Genomic DNA, 19,457 nt, shown 5'->3' with positions numbered 1-19,457 from the left:
GTGCAGGAATCCTGACTGCTGATTGGCTGGTAGCGCGAGTTCCTGATTCCAATGAATTATGGGAAATGTAGTTTGCAATGTTATTTTAGCTCTCAGTAACTACACGACTGAGTCAACTTGCATGGGAGAGGAAACAACTAGAATTTGTGTTCAAAAAATCTAGTTTTATACAGTCTTATTTGTTTTTCTCTCTATACTAAAATTCCAAACTATTATATTTCTGTAAAAGCTGTTTGGTAAATTAGTGAACACAACACTAGCACGTTCAGCTATATTATGAAAGCATAAACTGTTTTGAACTATATTCTCAGGACAAGGGTACAGTTCATAAAAGTCAGATTGGGGCAAGTTGTCAAATGTATACTGTCCCTATTTGTTCCATGTGTTTTATAGGCCTTTGTTGTAAAAACAGTGGTTTGAAAATATTTTTTCATTTCAATTTTTCCACAGTAAATAGCTAAAAAGCCTATACTACATTTCAGATACAGATGTCTTGTGAAAGAAGGCTTTTACAGTAGATTACTTTTGCTATTATACATTTTTACAAGTACTTTCTAAAGCTTTTTTCTTGCATGCATATAATGATATGAGCATCATCACTGCACATCACCTTGAGCTATAAAAGGACTGTTCAACTCTCCGTGGATTTCTTATTGAGGAGAGCAAGACTGAACAAACAAGGTATGATATTATCTGAATTAAATCTGCTAATACTTACTGAACAAAGTCATGCTGAATAAAAAATAATACCACTTGAATGATCATTTGCACACTTTTGGTTTATTTCCCAGATATTGATATGGATGATAAACTGGTTGTTTTGTTTCTGTTTTGTTGGACAGATTGCCAGGATGAAGCAGACCATGCATGCAGTGTTTGTCATGTGGGTGACCTTATATCTGATAGGGGTCCAAAGCAAATCTCTCCAAAATTACAAACCCTTTACTTTGGAATATGCACAGAACCGAGAGCTGGTGAGTTGGCCCCCAAAACAAATAATAAAAACAAATTGTTAGTGTTAATATATGTTATATTACTTAACAAAATACATTATATATATATATATATATATATATATATATATATATATATATATATATATATATATATATACAGTACATTACATGACAAAACAGATACATATTGTTGATTTATTGAAAGGATATTTTCCAAGCAATTTAATTGTCCTGTGTTTTTTTTTCTTTGTTCAATTGAATTCAAATCCATTCTATTCTATTCTTAAAAATCTTAGCTGCTGTCATCAAAGCAAAGGGTGGCATAACAAATACAAAGAAACTCTGAAGTGCTATTTCTATTCCAATTTTAAATAATGAATGAAAACAAAATCTATTCAATTAGAAAAATTCAGAAAACAATACTAATATATATATATATATATTACAGTACAAAAAATATATACAGTACATGACAAAACAGATGAATATTATTGATTTATTGCAAGGTTATTTTCCAAACCATTTAATTGACCTGTTTTTTCTGTATTAAATTCTATTCAATTAAATTCTATTCTTAAACATCTTAGCTGCTGTCATTGAAGCAAAAGGGTGGCATAACAAATACAAAGAAACTCACATGTACTTTTTTCTATTCCACTTTTAAATAATTAATGAAAAAAATCGATAAAATTATGCAAAATACATTACAAAATACATATATACATACATATATACACAGTACTGTGTAAAAGTCTTCGGCACATAAGATGATTCACAAAAGCATTTGTCTTAAGATGGTTATTTATATTTTCAGCTTTAGTGTATCCAATAGGAAATATAAATGTTAGACTCTCAAACATTATTTTTGCAAATAGAAAAGATTAGAATAGAAGAACAGGGAGCCCTGAAACAGATGTCATGGCCCCCACAAAGCCCCCCACTGAACATCGTGTCAGTCTGAGATTACATAAAGAGACAGAAGCAATTGAGACAGCCTAAATAGATAGAAGAACTGTGGAGAATTCTCCAAGAAGCTTGGAACATCCTATCTGCCAACAACTAAGAAAAACTGTGTCCAGGTGTACCTAGGAGAATTGGTGCTGTTCTAAAGGCAAAGGTGGTCACATCGAATATTGATTTAGCTTTTTTAAGTTTACTGGACTTTGTATGACATTAGTGATAAATGAAAACTATTTATGTCATTATTTTTGAAGACATCCGCACTATGCAACATTTTACACAAATGCCTAAAACTTTTGCACAGTACTGTATATTTACATATATATTATACACACACACACACACACATATATATATATATATATATCAGAGCAAAAATATATACAGTTCATTACATGACAAAACAGATTAATATTGTTGATTTATTGAAATGTAATTTCCCAAGCAAAATTCTCCTGTTTTTTTCTTTATTCTATCTTATTCTATTCAGTTCCTTACTGCTCTACAGAAATACTTCAGTGAGAGAGGGATGGATATTGATCGTACGGTGCCAGAGTTCCCAAATGTTCCACTGAAGACTATGCAGACCAGAAGAGAAGTTCAGGAAAAATTAAGAAACTCAGATCAACAAGCTCTCTTTGACACCTAATCTGTATATTTAAAGGTTGAAATGGTTTGTTTTGCTTTTTTTGCAAAACTGAAGCATTTTCACTAGTTGTCTTGGACCCCACTGTATACCCCCAAAAAGTGATCAAATGTGTTAATATTGCTAATGTGTTTCAAATGTTAGAAAATAAATAAAGAAGATATTCTTATATCTTGTGCATGGTAAAATATAAAATATGTATGTATTGTGTATGGTACGTTTGTCTGTAACTTACGCAATGTATTGTATAAAACCATAATGTTTTTATTAGTGGAAAAACTAATTCCCAAATTAATAACACTTTTCAGCTCAAGTTCTCCTTGGGATCATATTCATTCACAGAAATCTTCTGTACACTTTCACGATAGTTCACACATGCTACAAGTCCCAACTTCATCTTAAAGAAATCTTTTAACTTTGAAAAAAGAGAATGAGTCATTTCCATTAAGTAAGAAAAACCTTCTCAACAAAACTTTGAAGACTTCTGTGTATTCATGTATAAACGAGAGACCATCACAGCTGTAAAGAGTCTATTCACCCATTCAGCTTATTATGAACTCAATGTCTTGTGCTGTCTGTCAAACATCACTAATAAAACAGCATATAATATGTGTGGTCTTCTAGTTTATATAAATACACACCATTCATGCTCCACATGCAAAGCCATTGATGGAGATCTTTCTTCAACAAGATTCCTAAAAGTAGCACAAAGACAAACATGCTCAAAATTGCTACTTTACTCCGAACGCTGAAGGCTGTTTAAGTGTATAAATCTAAAAACTTTTGAAAAGTATAAGCAAAAGCAAATGTATTATGAAAAGTATGGCTTTTATTTGACAAAATACAAAAATAGCTTTTCATTTTCAGCAATTTCTAATATACAGGTGCATCTCAATAAATTAGAATGTCGTGGAAAAGTTCATTTATTTCAGTAATTCAACTCAAATTGTGAAACTCGTGTATTAAATAAATTCAATGCACACAGACTGAAGTAGTTTAAGTCTTTGGTTCTTTTAATTGTGATGATTTTGGCTCACATTTAACAAAAACCCCAAAAAATCTCAAAAAATCAGAATATGGTGACATGCCAATCAGCTAATCAACTCAAAATACCTGCAAAGGTTTCCTGAGCCTACAAAATGGTCTCTCAGTTTGGTTCACTAGGCTACACGATCATGGGGAAGACTGCTGATCTGACAGTTGTCCAGAAGACAATCATTGACACCCTTCACAAGGAGGGTAAGCCACAAACATTCATTGCCAAAGAAGCTGGCTGTTCACAGAGTGCTGTATCCAAGCATGTTAACAGAAAGTTGAGTGGAAGGAAAAAGTGTGGAAGAAAAAGATGCAAAACCAACCGAGAGAACCGCAGCCTTATGAGGATTGTCAAGCAAAATTGATTCAAGAATTTGGGTGAACTTCACAAGGAATGGACTGAGGCTGGGGTCAAGGCATCAAGAGCCACCACACACAGACATGTCAAGGAATTTGGCTACAGTTGTCGTATTCCTCTTGTTAAGCCACTCCTGAACCACAGACAACGTCAGAGGCATCTTACCTGGGCTAAGGAGAAGAAGAACTGGACTGTTGCCCAGTGGTCCAAAGTCCTCTTTTCAGATGAGAGCAAGTTTTGTATTTCATTTGGAAACCAAGGTCCTAGAGTCTGGAGGAAGGGTGGAGAAGCTCATAGCCCAAGTTGCTTGAAGTCCAGTGTTAAGTTTCTACAGTCTGTGATGATTTGAGGTGCAATGTCATCTGCTGGTGTTGGTCCATTGTGTTTTTTGAAAACCAAAGTCACTGCACCCGTTTACCAAGAAATTTTGGAGCACTTCATGCTTTCTTCTGCTGACCAGCTTTTTAAAGATGCTGATTTCATTTTCCAGCAGGATTTGGCACCTGCCCACACTGCCAAAAGCACCAAAAGTTGGTTAAATGACCATGGTGTTGGTGTGCTTGACTGGCCAGCAAACTCACCAGACCTGAACCCCATAGAGAATCTATGGGGTATTGTCAAGAGGAAAATGAGAAACAAGAGACCAAAAAATGCAGATGAGCTGAAGGCCACTGTCAAAGAAACCTGGGCTTCCATACCACCTCAGCAGTGCCACAAACTGATCACCTCCATGCCACGCCGAATTGAGGCAGTAATTAAAGCAAAAGGAGCCCCTACCATGTATTGAGTACATATACAGTAAATGAACATACTTTCCAGAAGGCCAACAATTCACTAAAAATGTTTTTTTTATTGGTCTTATGATGTATTCTAATTTTTTGAGATAGTGAATTGGTGGGTTTTTGTTAAATGTGAGCTAAAATCATCACAATTAAAAGAACCAAAGACTTAAACTACTTCAGTCTGTGTGCATTGAATTTATTTAATACACGAGTTTCACAATTTCAGTTGAATTACTGAAATAAATGAACTTTTCCACGACATTCTAATTTATTGAGATGCACCTGTATTTCTCTGTGCTGGTTAACAAAGAACTAAATATAGAATCAACAAACAAAACAAAGTTGTTGAATAATGATCCTCTGTCTAAATAAGATCGATAAACTAAAACTAACCTAAAAATAGTATTAGGAATGTTTAACTCTGCACATTCTGATGCTAGTAATACATTTTCAGTTTTTTCAAAATATGGTTAAAATTTTACCGTTTTCTGCTTTACAAAAACATAACAATTTTGCACATACAAGACAGGACATTGTTTACCATGGGTTGATTAACCAAATAATGTTGTCAAAGAATTGCACACTGAAAAAATATTTGATTAAAAGGAATATTCCGGGTTTAATGCAAATTAAGCTCAATCGACAGCATTTGTGGCATAATGTTGATTGCCACAAATAATATTGAATTATCCCTACTTTTCTTTTAAAAAAAGCAAAAATCTGAGTTATAATGAGGCACTTACAATGGAAGTGAAAGAAAAGTCGAAATTACTTTTTTTGATAATCAACATTATTCCAAAAAAATCTGTCGATTGAGCTTGCTTGTATTGAACCCAAAATATTCCTTTAAGAGGTAGGTGACAACCTACGCTTTATTCAGATTCGCAATTTCACAACATGCAGACAAAAATAGTATTAGGATAAATCTACAAGAAAATTCAGGTGTTTCACTGATGTGGATGGAGTTTTTTTATTTCGACCAAATCTTTTTAGTATGTTTGTGAGGTTACTGATTATTATCTATATTGTATTTTGCTTAGTTCAATCTAAACCTCTTTTTTTCACAAGCTCACTTCAAATATATTTGTTCATCCAATTTGAAAACAAACAACAATTGCTTTAATAAGTGTTGCTGTGTTTTGTCTGGCAGGCCAAGACAGAGGTAATGGCCCAGTTTCATTTAAAACTACAAAGTAACAAAGTCATAACAATGTCTTGATGTAGTGTCTATATATATATTAACTAAATAGCAAAAATGTTTAGAGGTGTCACAATAGAATTAGTATATATAGTACATAAAACAACCTGGAATCAACAGTAGAAAATCCTGCAGTAAAATTTCCTTTACTTGCACAGTGGTAAAACTACAGCCAAAAACATACTTTACACAAGAACGCAAACACAGAGGTGAAGTGTGCGGTCACACTGTAAATATTAAAAGTGCATTGTTGCGCTACTATGGCGGTAACACCTTAGTATTAAAGGGGCGAAAATAACCTTCAAATGTCTTAGCCACTAAACCGGATATGTTATCATTCAGGTAGCTAGCTACAAACATGTCAACAGTTTAACTTACTCTTTAACTGTACTCTTTAACTCCTCCATGAGAGTACTTGACCTGAAAGAAAAAAATGGCAGTTGAAAAACAGTTTACACAAATGCCCTCTATAGCACCCCTCGTGGCAAAGCTGAGAATGCAACAAGTACTTGCGTTGCGTTATGAATTGTGTCATGACACATTTCGGAATGCAACAACATGTAAAATTGTGTAGAGTATATTTCGTGCATAAAAACACACCTGAATATAAAAAAACATTTAAACGGTAGCTGTACTGCGGACATACTTGGTGGCACCATGCTTCTCGAAAAACATTTCGAAAAGACATTTGTAATGCTTTAACACAAAACATACTTTCATGAGAGCACTAATCAACATGAGCTACAGTAAACATCAGTTCCTGATAAATAACACATTCAGAAATGTCTCATCAAGTCTACGAGACATTGAATATTTCTTAGAAGGTCATAAAGAGTCTTTCAAAACAGTCATGCACATGAAGGAAAACATTGTGTCCTTTCTTCATTTCCTGGACAGACCTTTACAGCATGAATAGCTGCTCATCTTTATGAAGAAAAGTGAGAGGGGAAGAAATGGGGAGCTGTTGTTGCCCATCATATTTGTATATCACTTTGATTCCTGAATGCTTTGTGCATGATTTCTTTGCACCAAATGCATAGAGGTCACTTCACTTTAACCTTTTCAGGGCGTATGGGTAGTATTTGAGGAAGATCCGTCGTGCAATGTCATATGTGTCCCCTAGTGGCTTGGATGGATATTTTCTCTGGTTGTACACAAACCCTTTCTCGACTTGAAACACAGCTTGGTTGAAGACATCCTGTTTGAAGGGTCTTCCTCTGTCCAGACATTCCACTAGCGTATTAACAAACAAACTCCAACGTTGTAAATAATAGTCTTCCACAAGACCGCCCCATTCTTTGCTGGCATAGTCCAGGATGTTGCCATCAGGCCCCCAAAGTGTAATCTGATTTCGAGCGTTCATATCATACAGCAGTGCCTCGTGTTCGTCCATAGCCTGAGACTGTGCCTGCTCAAGCCACACCCCCAACAGGAAGCGCTCATTGCTGGATAGGAGACGGTCCAATTCAGGTATTAGATCATAGACAAGAACACCACCAGCGGTCAAGAGATCGGGAAGCTTTTGGGCCTGTTAATTGGATAAGAGAATTACAAGATTGGATTGTTTCTAATGATTATGCTGTTGTGTTTGCAGTTAAACAGTAAATTCAAAAGTATAGATTTGTGAATTGTTTTTAAATATAATTTTCAAACATTTTCTGAAAATGTGGTGCTTGGCTGAGCAAATCTCGTTACCACAATGTGTTCCAATGTAGTTAGAAAGGTGTTCAGAGTATTTTTTAGTGCTATACAGTTGGTTATTGAGCATAACAGTCAGGTTACGGAAGTAAAAATCACATAATTTTTTTCCATTGGGGAATTGATTATTATCGATAACTTAAAAACAAGTCCTTTAAAACAGACCTACTGTGAGCTCAGAGGTTGTAAATAAAAAAAATTAAAAACATATATTTAACAGCGGAATTCCTGCTGAAGAACTAAATTACCCATGATCCAGTAGAGAAGGATCCTCCAATCGGTGCAAACAAAGTGCGGCAAAAGAGCTCTGCAAGACCGCCCATTTCTATGATGCACTGCGAATGACGCAGTTTGGTTTTTAATTCAATAACATAATTCGCAATGCTTCATGGGATTGTAGTTCATTCCCTCATAAAAGACGTTAAGTACACAGTTGAGTTACTTTTTCTTTTTGTCTGATTTTCAAATACTTTTTTCCTTCAAATCAAAGTTTGTACTGTTGTGATTCAACTTGGAGCTGGTTTGGTTGGTTCATTGCATTGAACATGATTTGTTCAAATCCCTAACTCTAAGGATGAGCAATAATACTAGTGATGCTTGCCTTTGCAATCCCGTAATCTAGCAGAACTGGTTAGCTTGTTTCTCTACATATCTTCGAGTCTACCTGGAATGCATCTCGTATTTCCTTGTAGAATTCTGTCGTAAGAAGCTGAAGGGCTTGTCGCGTCACATCCACAAGATCATATCGGAAGGTTTCCAAAGTGACTAGTCCTGGCGCGGCCTCAAACAGCAGCTTCCATGCCTTGTAGAAGTCAGCTGGTTCATACCAAATGTCCGTTTGCATATGCAACGATGGCCGATGTACCAGAGGACTCCGGTTGTGGTTCTTATATTGTGGAAGAGTGCAGTTGTACACGCTATGAAACAAAAGTCGCCATGCCAACACCAGGTTCTCGTCCAGGCTACCGTAGCGACGCAAGGCATACAGCGACACCCACTTGAAAAGGTTGACGGGTTCTTTGCGCCAGGCCAGCTCACTCATGAGTTCATAAACTACCGGGTTTTGTTCGATGCCCTCAGGAGTCAAACCCAACCCAACCAGGGTAGAATTGGGGAATCGGAGGGCGTCAAAAGGGCCAGAGTTAATACGATCCACTGATCCAAACAGACCACTATTCCCCCCAAAATTATGCAGCATGCACCAAATAAAAGGCTGGCCATAGAAGGAGTTAGTGGAAGAGTAAGCAGGCATGGATTCAGCGAAGAGATCCAGGACAATCATTCGCCCCAGGGGGACACCGTGTAACAAAGCCTTGACCTGGTCTGGTCTCCAGAATAAAGGGTCACTGATGAAGAGCCAACCCTGCATCAGCCAAACTGCTTCAGAATCCACTGAGAGAGAGAGAGAGAGAGAGAGAGAGAGAGAGAGAGAGAGAGAGAGACGGTGAATCAAAAGGAAAGCCATTCATGTCAGCACTCAGCAGTAGGGAGGCACTACTTCACAGACATGCAAAATCACAGTCTGGGGTTGAGCACCCCAACTGTGCCTTAGAAAATAAGCGGGTCAGCTGTGGGTTTTCAAGCTAGAGCAACTGCAGTCAGGTAAGCCAGACTAAAAGGAGCAACTACAACTCTCGGACAATATCACAAAAGCAACTGGACACACGCATAATCCTTTTGCACCAAAATGGTGCTGGTGCAGGGGATCTATGAACCTCTCTCAGAACCGGTCCATGTTTCCACTAACGTTAGAGACAAACAATTACGTAACTGGGCGCGTTTACATGCATAATCTTATACTGATTATTCTAATAAGTTGAGAATGCGTAAGGTCATGTAAATAGCGTTCCTTTATCGGCAAGGCCGGTCAACCCATTAGGCGGCATTGCTTCGGGGGCGCCGATCTACCGAGCCAATAAGTATGTGTTCAATCTGTGTTGAACAAAATGCGCCCTGTGTGTTCCGATGACGTGTTGTAGCGCCCCCCATGGAACAAATAGACCATGTACAAAGTGCCTTACTACAATACTACTCTTACTGTTTCTGTTATACCTGTGTTTGTCAAAAACAGTAAGAGTAGTATGGATAGTATGCCATTGTGAGTACGGGGCTTGTGAATCGAAGTGATGCCCGATGCGTGAATTAATCGGTCTTTTGAGTTGGTTCTTCTCAGCGAACGTGTGGGCTGAATCGTTTGAAGCTGGATATTTACTTACAATTCGTTGAAACAAAACCTGCAGCTGTATTCAATCGTTTGCCAGTAATGAAGATCATTTGCAAGTGCGAGTTCATCCTGTGAACCACTGTCTACTGCAGGTAAAGATACTTTCTAAATAAAAGTGTATCAAAACACTTACATTAAATGAAAGCGCTTAAAAGTACCAAAACCAAACCAATACCATGGTTTTTAGACATGTTCTTTGGAGTAGCTTTCCATATAAATACAAGGATATAGGCCCACTGTATATAATAAAAATACCAAGGTTTTACTATATTGTACCATCACTGTACCATGATACTGCCACAGCAGGCTTTTGAGAAAGGTAACTTTGATAAAATTCAACTTGTGCTGTGTAATGTGAAAAGGTGACAATATGTTTTTTGTCCATTTATTAAAGGTACACAATACATATAGGCTACTAAAGAAAATGTTCAAATGATGCTCCTAAAATCACCAGAAATGAATGCTTTGGTGCTGGTTTTGCTAAATTAATAAAATAAATAATTTTAAACCCCTCTACAACATCATAGTACAATAGATTGTGTACTTGATGAGCCCCAGACTCCCCAGTAATGATGAAAGCCTATAAATGTGTACAATGAGCATAGAACTTTTTTTTTGTACATCTTAGACCACTTGACTTGGTTTACGTACACTTTACATAAAAGTTATTACTATATATAGTGATACCCATTTATGATACCTACTTAAGAAGCCATAATATGCACTCATTTCACGCCAAAATATGCTCTTTTACCTGTAAGGCGGGACTTCCTTTTCTACATTCGCCATATTGGGTGTTCTAATTTCTCCCATTCGTTTTAATACAAGTGCCCCGTCTCGGGCTAAATCGTCTCTGTCTACGTTTATACCATCTAGTTTAGTTTTGTGTTTTGAGGAGTTGTTGTTTTGGTTCTGGACCAGCAAATTTAAAGAGCCGGTGCAAAAAAATGACCAGCCAAAACCAACTTTTCTTGGCGATTTCTTACAGAACGGTTCCAGACTGGGCACTAGCACCAGCACCGTAGCAAGTAGCACGGTAGAAAAACGGTTACCTGAAGTCATAGTACTGAAAACTGCACGACTAATAGACGCCAAGTATGTGGGGTCAGAGGAGGCAGGGATCATCTCATTGAAAGTGTCTGTGTTGTAAATGTGGTCTGTTCCAAACTCCTTGATGACCTGGGACAGGAAGAGTGCTCCGATTCGCTGGAAGAGCGGGTCTCGTGGGTCCAGCACATAAGCGCAGGAGTATGTGCAGTTAAAATGGCTCCAAGGGCTCAGCTTAGTCACGTTTGCTTTGGGAAACAACCTAAAAGACATTGTTTTATTTAAATTATAAATGTCTTATTTTCTATCACAGTGGTCAAATAACCAGCAAAATACAATGGAAAAAATCTAATCAAATAAATAAAATTCTCATTTGTAAGTACTTGTCAATCTTATTAAAAGCTCACTCGTTAGAAATGGAGAAAAGACAAGTTACCTGGTAATACCTTCAGGTACAATTCCTGAGAAAGCGGGCAATACAGGTATCATTCCAAAAGCTCTCATTCTGTCCAAGATTTTAAACTGGAGAAATAAAGGTACGATTTTTTTAAATGACAAAAGCGTAGGATTAAGATGAAAAGAGATCCAAGAAAAGAAGAATGAGTGTATTCATCCTAATCATCCAGAGCAATATTGTGGTTTCTTTTCTCCACAACCCTGTCCCCACGTTTAATTAGGTTGTGTAGTGTTATACTAAATGAAGGCATATATAGGTAGACATGGATTTGTTTACATGGACTTTTAAAAAATCTATATATAAAAATTACTGAACATAAATAAAAGCTTCAAGGTACATTTTGTATTGATTTAATCTTTAAAAAAATAAAAACTCAGCACCTGCAAATAGAGCTGTTTAACATGCCAAGACTGGGGAAGTGGTCCACCCCACTGAAAGAGGTTTCCCATACGGTTCCATGCTAGAAAACCTGGACCTGTGAAGAAGCGATTGATCTCAGTCTGGTTAAGACCAAGAGACAAATACACCTGCCCCAAAAAGAAAAAAAAAAAGAGCATGTCAAACACAAAATACTGGAAAAATACAAATTTAAAAGACTAGAAACTTACATACGAGTTATACATTTCACTACTAGCGAGTAGTTGACATTAAATAATTTGGGAAATGCTATGACCTCATATTAATTGTGACTCAATTAAATATGTGTACTTTCAAAATCTGTCACACTGCAGGGCCATTTGAAGCAAAAAAGAATAATTATTAATATCATTAATAATTGTATTAATTTTTTTATATTAATTATATTTTCACATTGTTTTTTGTTTTTTTACAAAATTACAGCTTGATTGAAAATGATGCCCAATAAAAATACTCTGCTCACAAGTGATGTTTACCTTGATTTTTCTTTGTTTTCTTCAAACATCACTTGCATCTCATGCTCTTCAAAGACACGTTTTGCCAACTTGGTTAACAAGTACACTAACTTTTGAAAAAACTTTATCAGGGGAAAAATTCTTATGTGTCTTGTGAAAATGATGCCACAACTGTGGGACAGTTGTAATAAAAACATAAAATACAAAATAAAAATCATTTTCACACATTCAATATTGAAATGGTTTATTTCACTCTTTCTTTAGATTATCATAGTTTTAAACATATAATAATTTGCATTTTTATAATGGATTTTCATAGTTTAATATTGAAAGTCTAGGTCTGGGACAAGACTAAAGCAATAAAATATATACATTTACATAAAAAAAACAAAAACAAACAAACCCTGGGACACGAAAATGCCCAAAGTTGAAGAAACACTCATATCAATGTTAGTGTGTAACTTTTTTGGCGTTAAAATACTCTCTCCTGTCCCAGATTAATAAGCAGGGACAACTGTAAATAAGCCATTTGAATTTGAATTTTCTCAAAAACTGTAAACACTGTAACACTTCCGTTCGGTGGCACCAGTGGCGTTAAATTACACACTTCAGCTTTAGCCTCAAATCATGATGTTATTTTTAAATGACCTTTCCCCTATTAAAATACACCATATTTATAACGCTACTGCCTCTTCTTAAATGATATCCCTCAAATTCTCACCTCTTGCCATAGCGCCTCCTGCCCAGTGAATGCCAGAGGCAGGTTTATACCATTCAGTGCCATCCAATCAATTTCTCTTTGCCATCTCTGCCAGTCCCACCATACAGTGGAGTAACTCTGAGTGCACACATTCTGATAGTACCTGAACCTTGGGGCACACAAACACTAAAGTAAATGGAAAGGCATTCTAGATTCAATATGCATTTGCTGCAAACAGTTTGTACCATTTGCCCCAGATTTGCCATCATAGGGTTAGGATTACTTGGTAATGGTTACCAATTATTTTACATATTTTCCACTCAATAAAGTTCTGATTTTCAGAAATATAAAACATGACCTCATTCATAGCGTCACAGTCATATTGTGTGTGGAATTCGCAGGCTGGCACACTTTATGAGAGTGGCATAGTACAGACTTGCTCATGCAGAGCTAACAAGACACAACCAGACAACAGGTCTGGTTACTACACAAGTGTCTGCAGCTCTCTGAATGAACAATGGCAAAGAGAAGTTTCAACAAAGCGGCGTTTTTTCATGTGCCATTGAATGACACACAACACAGTAGGGGATGCCTTGATTGGACCTGTGCAAGAACAATTCACCACAAACAAACAACTTTAGAGAATCAAAAATGATTAAATACTCCAACTGTAAGGGTTAGTAAATGGATCCTTTATTTAATCATATTTCATTCATATGCTGTTTGCAGAATTTTTGCTTCAGTCTAAGTTTTGTTTCACTGCAAGTATAGAAATAGGCAAGATTCAAGATTCTTTCAGGAAAAGGTGCAATGAAAATTCAGGAATTTTTCATTTAATTTGAAAAGACTCAAGAAGAAACTAATTTGATTCATGTAACAAATCAACAGGGCTAAAGGTCACCTGGGGTAAAAGGCACTTTTGATTTTTTCTCCCAAAACACTAGATAAAAACGAAAACTACCATAGCACTTTTCTACACGTTTCTCACTGTGCACTCTAAAATTTCCCTGATCCATGAGGTCATTGTGCGCAGTGTCTAAAGCTTGCAATAGGTAATTTGATAAAAAAAACAATCTTAAATGTCACAAATTTGTGCAACTAATGAAAATCACTGAAATTACTTCATTTCGTGACAATACTTATGTCATTTTAAGCTTTGTTCAAGGTGATTAAACGAAAAGTTTTCACAATAACCATCCAATAAGTGAAAGGATAGTATTTGGGGTAAAAAGTAGAGGTAGACCGATATATCAGTTCCACCATCTTAGTTACTGTACCTGCAAAATCCACTATCTGTCGACCTTTTGTAAAAAAGGTAAATAGTTCTAAAACGCAACTATCGGATAATTGACAAATCTATAAGTTTTTTTTATTCCTGCATGTTTCTCAGATAATTAAATTTTTTTAAAACAAAGGGAGGGCATGCAAAGAATCCTTTGACTATATGGAAATGCCCCGCAGCACATACATCCCATCTCCAACTTCATACAGTTGAAGTCAGAGTTCACATACACCTTAGCCAAATAAATTTAAACTCAGTTTTTCACAAATCCTGAAATTTAATCGTAGAAAACATTCCCTGTCTTAGATCAGTTAGGATCACCACTTTAAGAACGTGAAATGTCAGAATAATAGTAGAGAGAATGATTTATTTCAGCTTTTATTTCTTTCTTTCATCACATTCCCAGTGGGTCAGATGTTTACATACACTTTGTTAGTATTTGGTAGCATTGCCTTTAAATTGTTTAACTTGGGTCAAATGTTTTGGGTAGTCTTCCACAAGCTTCTCACAATAAGTTGCTGGAATTTTGGCCCATTCCTCCAGACAGAACTGGTGTAACTGAGTCAGGTTTGTAGGCCTCCTTGCTCGATTGAGGTCAGGTCTTTGTGATGGCCACTCCAATACCTTGACTTTGTTGACCTTAAGCCATTTTGACACAACTTTGGAGGTATACTTGGGGTCATTGTCCATTTGGAAGACCCATTTACGGCCAAGCTTTAACTTCATGGCTGATGTCTTAAGATATTGCTTCAATATATCTACATAATTTCCCTTCCTCATGATGCCATCTATTTTGTGAAGTGCACCAGTCCCTCCTGCAGCAAAGCACCCCCACAACATGATGCTTTTGCGATCTTGGCTGATTTCTTTTGATTTTCCCATGATGTCAAGCAAAGAGGCACTGAGTTTGAAGGTAGAACTTAAAATACATCCACAGGTATACCTCCAATGACTCCAATTAGCCTATCAGAAGCTAATTGGCTAATTGCCTAAAGGCTCGCCATCATTTTCTGGAATTTTCCAAGCTGCTTAAAGGCACAGTTAACTTAGTGTATGTAAACTTCTGACCCACTGGAATTGTGATATAGTCAATTAAAAGTGAAACAATCTGTCTGTAAACAACTGTTGGAAAAATTATTTGTGTCATGCACAAAGTAGATGTCCTGAACGACTTGCCAGAACTATAGTTTGCTGATATGAAATCTGTGGAGTGGTTAAAAAATTAGTTTTAATGACTTCAGCCTAAGTGTATGTAAACTTCTGACTTCAACTGTATATTGTGAATAATAATAATATTATTATTATATAGGCTATAAAAAGCTTAACTTAGTAAATATTACATTTAGAACATTTTAATGGAGCCAAGTCTCCACCATTCCAAAATAAGAGTCCCTGGTGGGTTTCAGGCTTGTTTAGAGTTAAAAGTCCCACATTATGCACCTAATTTTCTTTTTTTATTATTGGGATTTTGGTGTAAAAATAAACTACATTTGGGATTTTATTTATTTTGGACTCTGGCCTCTATGTCTGTGCTGACTACGAAAATCTTTTAACATATTAATCGATTTTAAAAACTATTGGCCGATTAATCGATTTTCTGCCTTTTACACCACCTTAGTTATCGGTATTGGCAAAATCCACTATCGGTCAATCTCTAGTAAAAAGCCCCCTTGTTTCAGGGGGATGAAGGACCCCACAAAAAGAATAGATTTGTTATGAAGAAGGTTCAGAATAGGCTCTCATTGACTAATCTAATCACAATGTTTTTAGAATACTTTAGATGTTATGAAATGACAAGCGTGATTGTTATCAACAGGAAATGGTGCACACTTTTCTGAAATGGTTATTCTGAAAAAGCATCTTGCTGACTCAGAAGTATTTGCATAAGTTGGCAAATTCTGCCCTATTACTAGTGCCCTTATATACACCACTATAAAAAACCCAGGAGCCTTTAACCCCAAGTATGTAAAAAAATTGTTTTTCACATTTTGTAAATGACATATCAATCATATGTAAACAAATAAAGTTCTGAAAATATGCAATGTCAAAAAGGAACTTCAATGTTATGTTAGTATGTTATTAATGTGACTATGTACAAATGACATGTGATATAATTTACCCATGCTTTGAAATCTTATATCTATACTACTATCATTTACATGTGCTGCCTCTTTTATATATGATGTGACCGTGACGTCACTTACCTGTGCGGTGTGTTGATTCGCAAGACGCCGGTGAGAGGGGGCAGAGGTCGGGGGAGATTTAACTGATCTCCGGACCAGGACACATGACAGTTGCAGAAGTATTTCAGATAGTTGTATATACCGGTGGCCACTGCTACTCCCGTGCTGCCCGCTGCCAAGATCTTGTTGTTTTTCGCGGATCGCAGCTCGCACACGTCTAGACTGTCATTGGACAAAGTCCTGTTGACTGACACGATAAAATCCCGAGATCTGTTTCCCAGCAGTCGTTTGAGCAGATCCACCACAGCTCTGGACTGAGTTTTATCGCTGGCTTTCGCTCTCAGATGTGCCAGAGTGTGAAAGTCACTGCAGACAGTCTGCAACACTGTAACAAATAAAAGAGCGAAGAACGCGCTGCGGATACAATGTATCATTTTGAGTCCTGTGACGTCAGAAGCATCGGCGCTACAGATGTAGGGTTAAAAACTCGAAACTTTTCTACTGTTGATTGTCTTCGCGTGAGCAGGAAGCAGTGTATGGCAAAGAAGAAGCGGACGACCAATCACGAGACTCTATGGAGAGCTTTAACCAATAAGAATGTCAAATTTAAAGAAAAGGGGGAAACAGTTGTATTCATCACATGATCCGTTCTATATCTTTGTATATAAACACCTGCTATCTTCAGTTTCTATGAGAATTTTTGTCATAATTGTATTTACTAACAAGAATATATTGTGGTCAAAGATTATTGTGTAAATATAGGGACAATAGTTCTAGAGCAAAATGTAGCTCAGCGAGTACTGACGCTGACTACCACCCCTGGAGTCGTGAGTTTGAATCCAGGGCGTACTGAGTGACTCCAGCCAGGTCTCCTAAGCAACCAAATTGGCCCAGTTACTAGGGAGGGTAGAGTCACATGGGGTAACCTCCTCGTGGTCGCGATTAGTGGTTCTCGCTCTCAATGAGTATAAGTGTGTCTCGCTATAATGGGTATAAAATACTTATTTGTCATTTTTAGTTTTGTTCAAAGTGATTCAGTCACTATAACTGTGAATGGAGTAAGCTATAAGTTTGTATAAAAACAAATTTGTTCCAATAACTGTTCTGTTTATAACGTTTGAAGTTAAAATGTCCTAAAGGAGTGATATTTATTTTTTATTTTTTGGCAAAGACTTATTTACAGTATGTACTGTAGGCTATGCCAAGTGACATCCAAATTGTCCCATCATTTACATGCAATAACAATCATCAGTGTTAAAGGAAACAAGTCAAAAGTGAGAGATTAACATTAATTAATAAATAGATTATAAATATATAGATACAAATAATATAGATACAAATAATTTGTGGAATTTATACAAATAATTTAACAGCATTTATATGAAGCCATTTATTATCACATAGTTGTTTGGCTCCTTTTTAAATCATAATGATAACAGAAATCACCAAAATGGCCCTGATCAAAAGTTTACATACCCTTGAATGTTTGGCCTTGTTACAGACACACAAGGTGACACACACAGGTTGAAATGGCAATTAAAGGTTAATTTCCCACACCTGTGGCTTTTTAAAATTGCAATTAGTGTCTGTGTATAAATGGTCAATGAGTTTGTTAGCTCTCACGTGGATGCACTGAGCAGGCTAGATACTGAGCCATGGGGAACAGAAAAGAACTGTCAAAAGGCCTGCATAACAAGGTAATGGAACTTTATAAAGATGGAAAAGGATATAAAAAGATATCCAAAGCCTTGAAAATGCCAGTCAGTACTGTTACTTCACTTATTAAGAAGTGGGAAATTCGGGGATCTCTTGATACCAAGCCAAGATCAGGTAGACCATAAAAGATTTCAGCCACAACTGCCAGAAGAATTGTTCGGGATACAAAGAAAAACCCACAGGTAACCTCAGGAGAAATACAGGTTGCTCTGGAAAAAGATGGTGTGGTTGTTTCAAGGAGCACAATACGACGATACTTGAACAAAAAGGAGCTGCATGGTCAAGTTGCCAGAAAGAAGCCTTTACTGTGCCAATGCCACAAAAAAAGCCCGGTTACAATATGCCCGACAACACCTTGACACGCCTCACAGCTTCTGGCACACTGTAATTTGGAGTGACGAGACCAAAATAGAGCTTTATGGTCACAACCATAAGCGCTATGTTTGGAGACGGGTCAACAAGTATTGTGCTCCTTGAAACAACCACACCGTCTTTTTCCAGAGCAGCCTGTATTTCTCCTGAGGTTACCTGTGGGTTTTTCTTTGTATCCCAAACAATTCTTCTGGCAGTTGTGGCAGAAATCTTTCTTGGTCTACCTGACCTTGGCTTGGTATCAAGAGATCCCCGAATTTTCCACTTCTTAGTAAGTGATTGAACAGTACTGACTGGCATTTACAAGGCTTTGGATATCTTTTTATATCCTTTTCCATCTTTATAAAGTTCCATTATCTTGTTACGCAGGTCTTTAGACAGTTATTTTCTGCTCCCTATGGCTCAGTATCTAGCCTGCTCAGTGCATCCACGTGAGAGCTAACAAACTCATTGACTTTTTATACACAGACACTAATTGCAATTTAAAAAGCCACAGGTGTGGGAAATTAACCTTTAATTGCCATTTAAACCTGTGTGTGTCACCTTGTGTGTCTGTAACAAGGCCAAACATTCAAGGGTATGTAAACTTTTGATCAGGGCCATTTGGGTGATTTCTGTTATCATTGTGATTTAAAAAGGAGCCAAACAACTATGTGATAATAAATGGCTTCATATGATCACTGTCCTTAAATAAAAGACAGTTTTTTTGCATGATCAGTCATATTTTCAAAATCAATGCAAAAATTTCACAATTTATGGCAGGGTATGCAAACTTTTGAGCACAACTGTACATATATATATATATATACACACACACAGGGTTGGGAGGGTTACTTTTGAAATGTATTCCACTACAGATTACAGAATACATGCTGTAAAATGTAATTTGTTTAAATTGTCAGTTTTACGCTAAGCTAAAATGCTATTTCTAGCCATTTTAAATGCACGTTACCAGACACGATCATATTTTT

The 19,457-nt window shown here is 36.6% G+C and overlaps 1 protein-coding gene across 4 annotated transcripts; it reads right to left on the bottom strand.

Annotated features, from left to right (window-relative positions):
- Positions 1-4,996: 4,996 nt before the first annotated feature.
- On the bottom strand, positions 4,997-17,008 carry LOC127431550 (alpha-N-acetylglucosaminidase-like). Of its 4 annotated transcripts, none has more exons than XM_051682009.1 (7): positions 16,420-17,002; positions 12,955-13,096; positions 11,742-11,888; positions 11,341-11,426; positions 10,910-11,166; positions 8,298-9,025; positions 4,997-7,463 (listed from the first exon to the last, which is right to left on the bottom strand). In XM_051682009.1, exons 1-7 carry the CDS (start codon positions 16,830-16,832, stop codon positions 6,984-6,986), a joined length of 2,253 nt encoding a protein of 750 aa, XP_051537969.1. In that variant the 5' UTR covers positions 16,833-17,002; the 3' UTR covers positions 4,997-6,983. The 4 variants fall into 4 exon arrangements, 3 of the variants coding, with proteins under 3 accessions (XP_051537969.1, XP_051537968.1, XP_051537970.1); XM_051682008.1 differs by having other exon boundaries at positions 12,955-13,102; positions 16,420-17,001; XM_051682010.1 differs by having other exon boundaries at positions 7,328-7,463; positions 8,235-9,025; positions 12,955-13,102; positions 16,420-17,008.
- Between the last annotated feature and the right edge of the window lie 2,449 nt (positions 17,009-19,457).

This window comes from Myxocyprinus asiaticus, chromosome 41 (genome assembly GCF_019703515.2).
Source record: "Myxocyprinus asiaticus isolate MX2 ecotype Aquarium Trade chromosome 41, UBuf_Myxa_2, whole genome shotgun sequence".
In the NCBI taxonomy this organism is placed as follows: Eukaryota; Metazoa; Chordata; class Actinopteri; order Cypriniformes; family Catostomidae; genus Myxocyprinus; species Myxocyprinus asiaticus.
This window is presented reverse-complemented; position numbering and strand designations above follow the sequence as displayed.

Bases quoted from the DNA above. Each gene is read 5' to 3' on its own strand.
- LOC127431550 (XM_051682008.1), bottom strand. From the start codon at position 16,832: ATGATACATTGTATCCGCAGCGCGTTCTTCGCTCTTTTATTTGTTACA. The intron at 11,167-11,340 runs GTAACTTGTCTT...AATGTCTTTTAG, and splicing joins GTACCTGAAGGTATTACCAG to GTTGTTTCCCAAAGCAAACG. The intron at 7,464-8,297 runs GTAGACTCGAAG...TCCAATTAACAG, and splicing joins AAATACGAGATGCATTCCAG to GCCCAAAAGCTTCCCGATCT.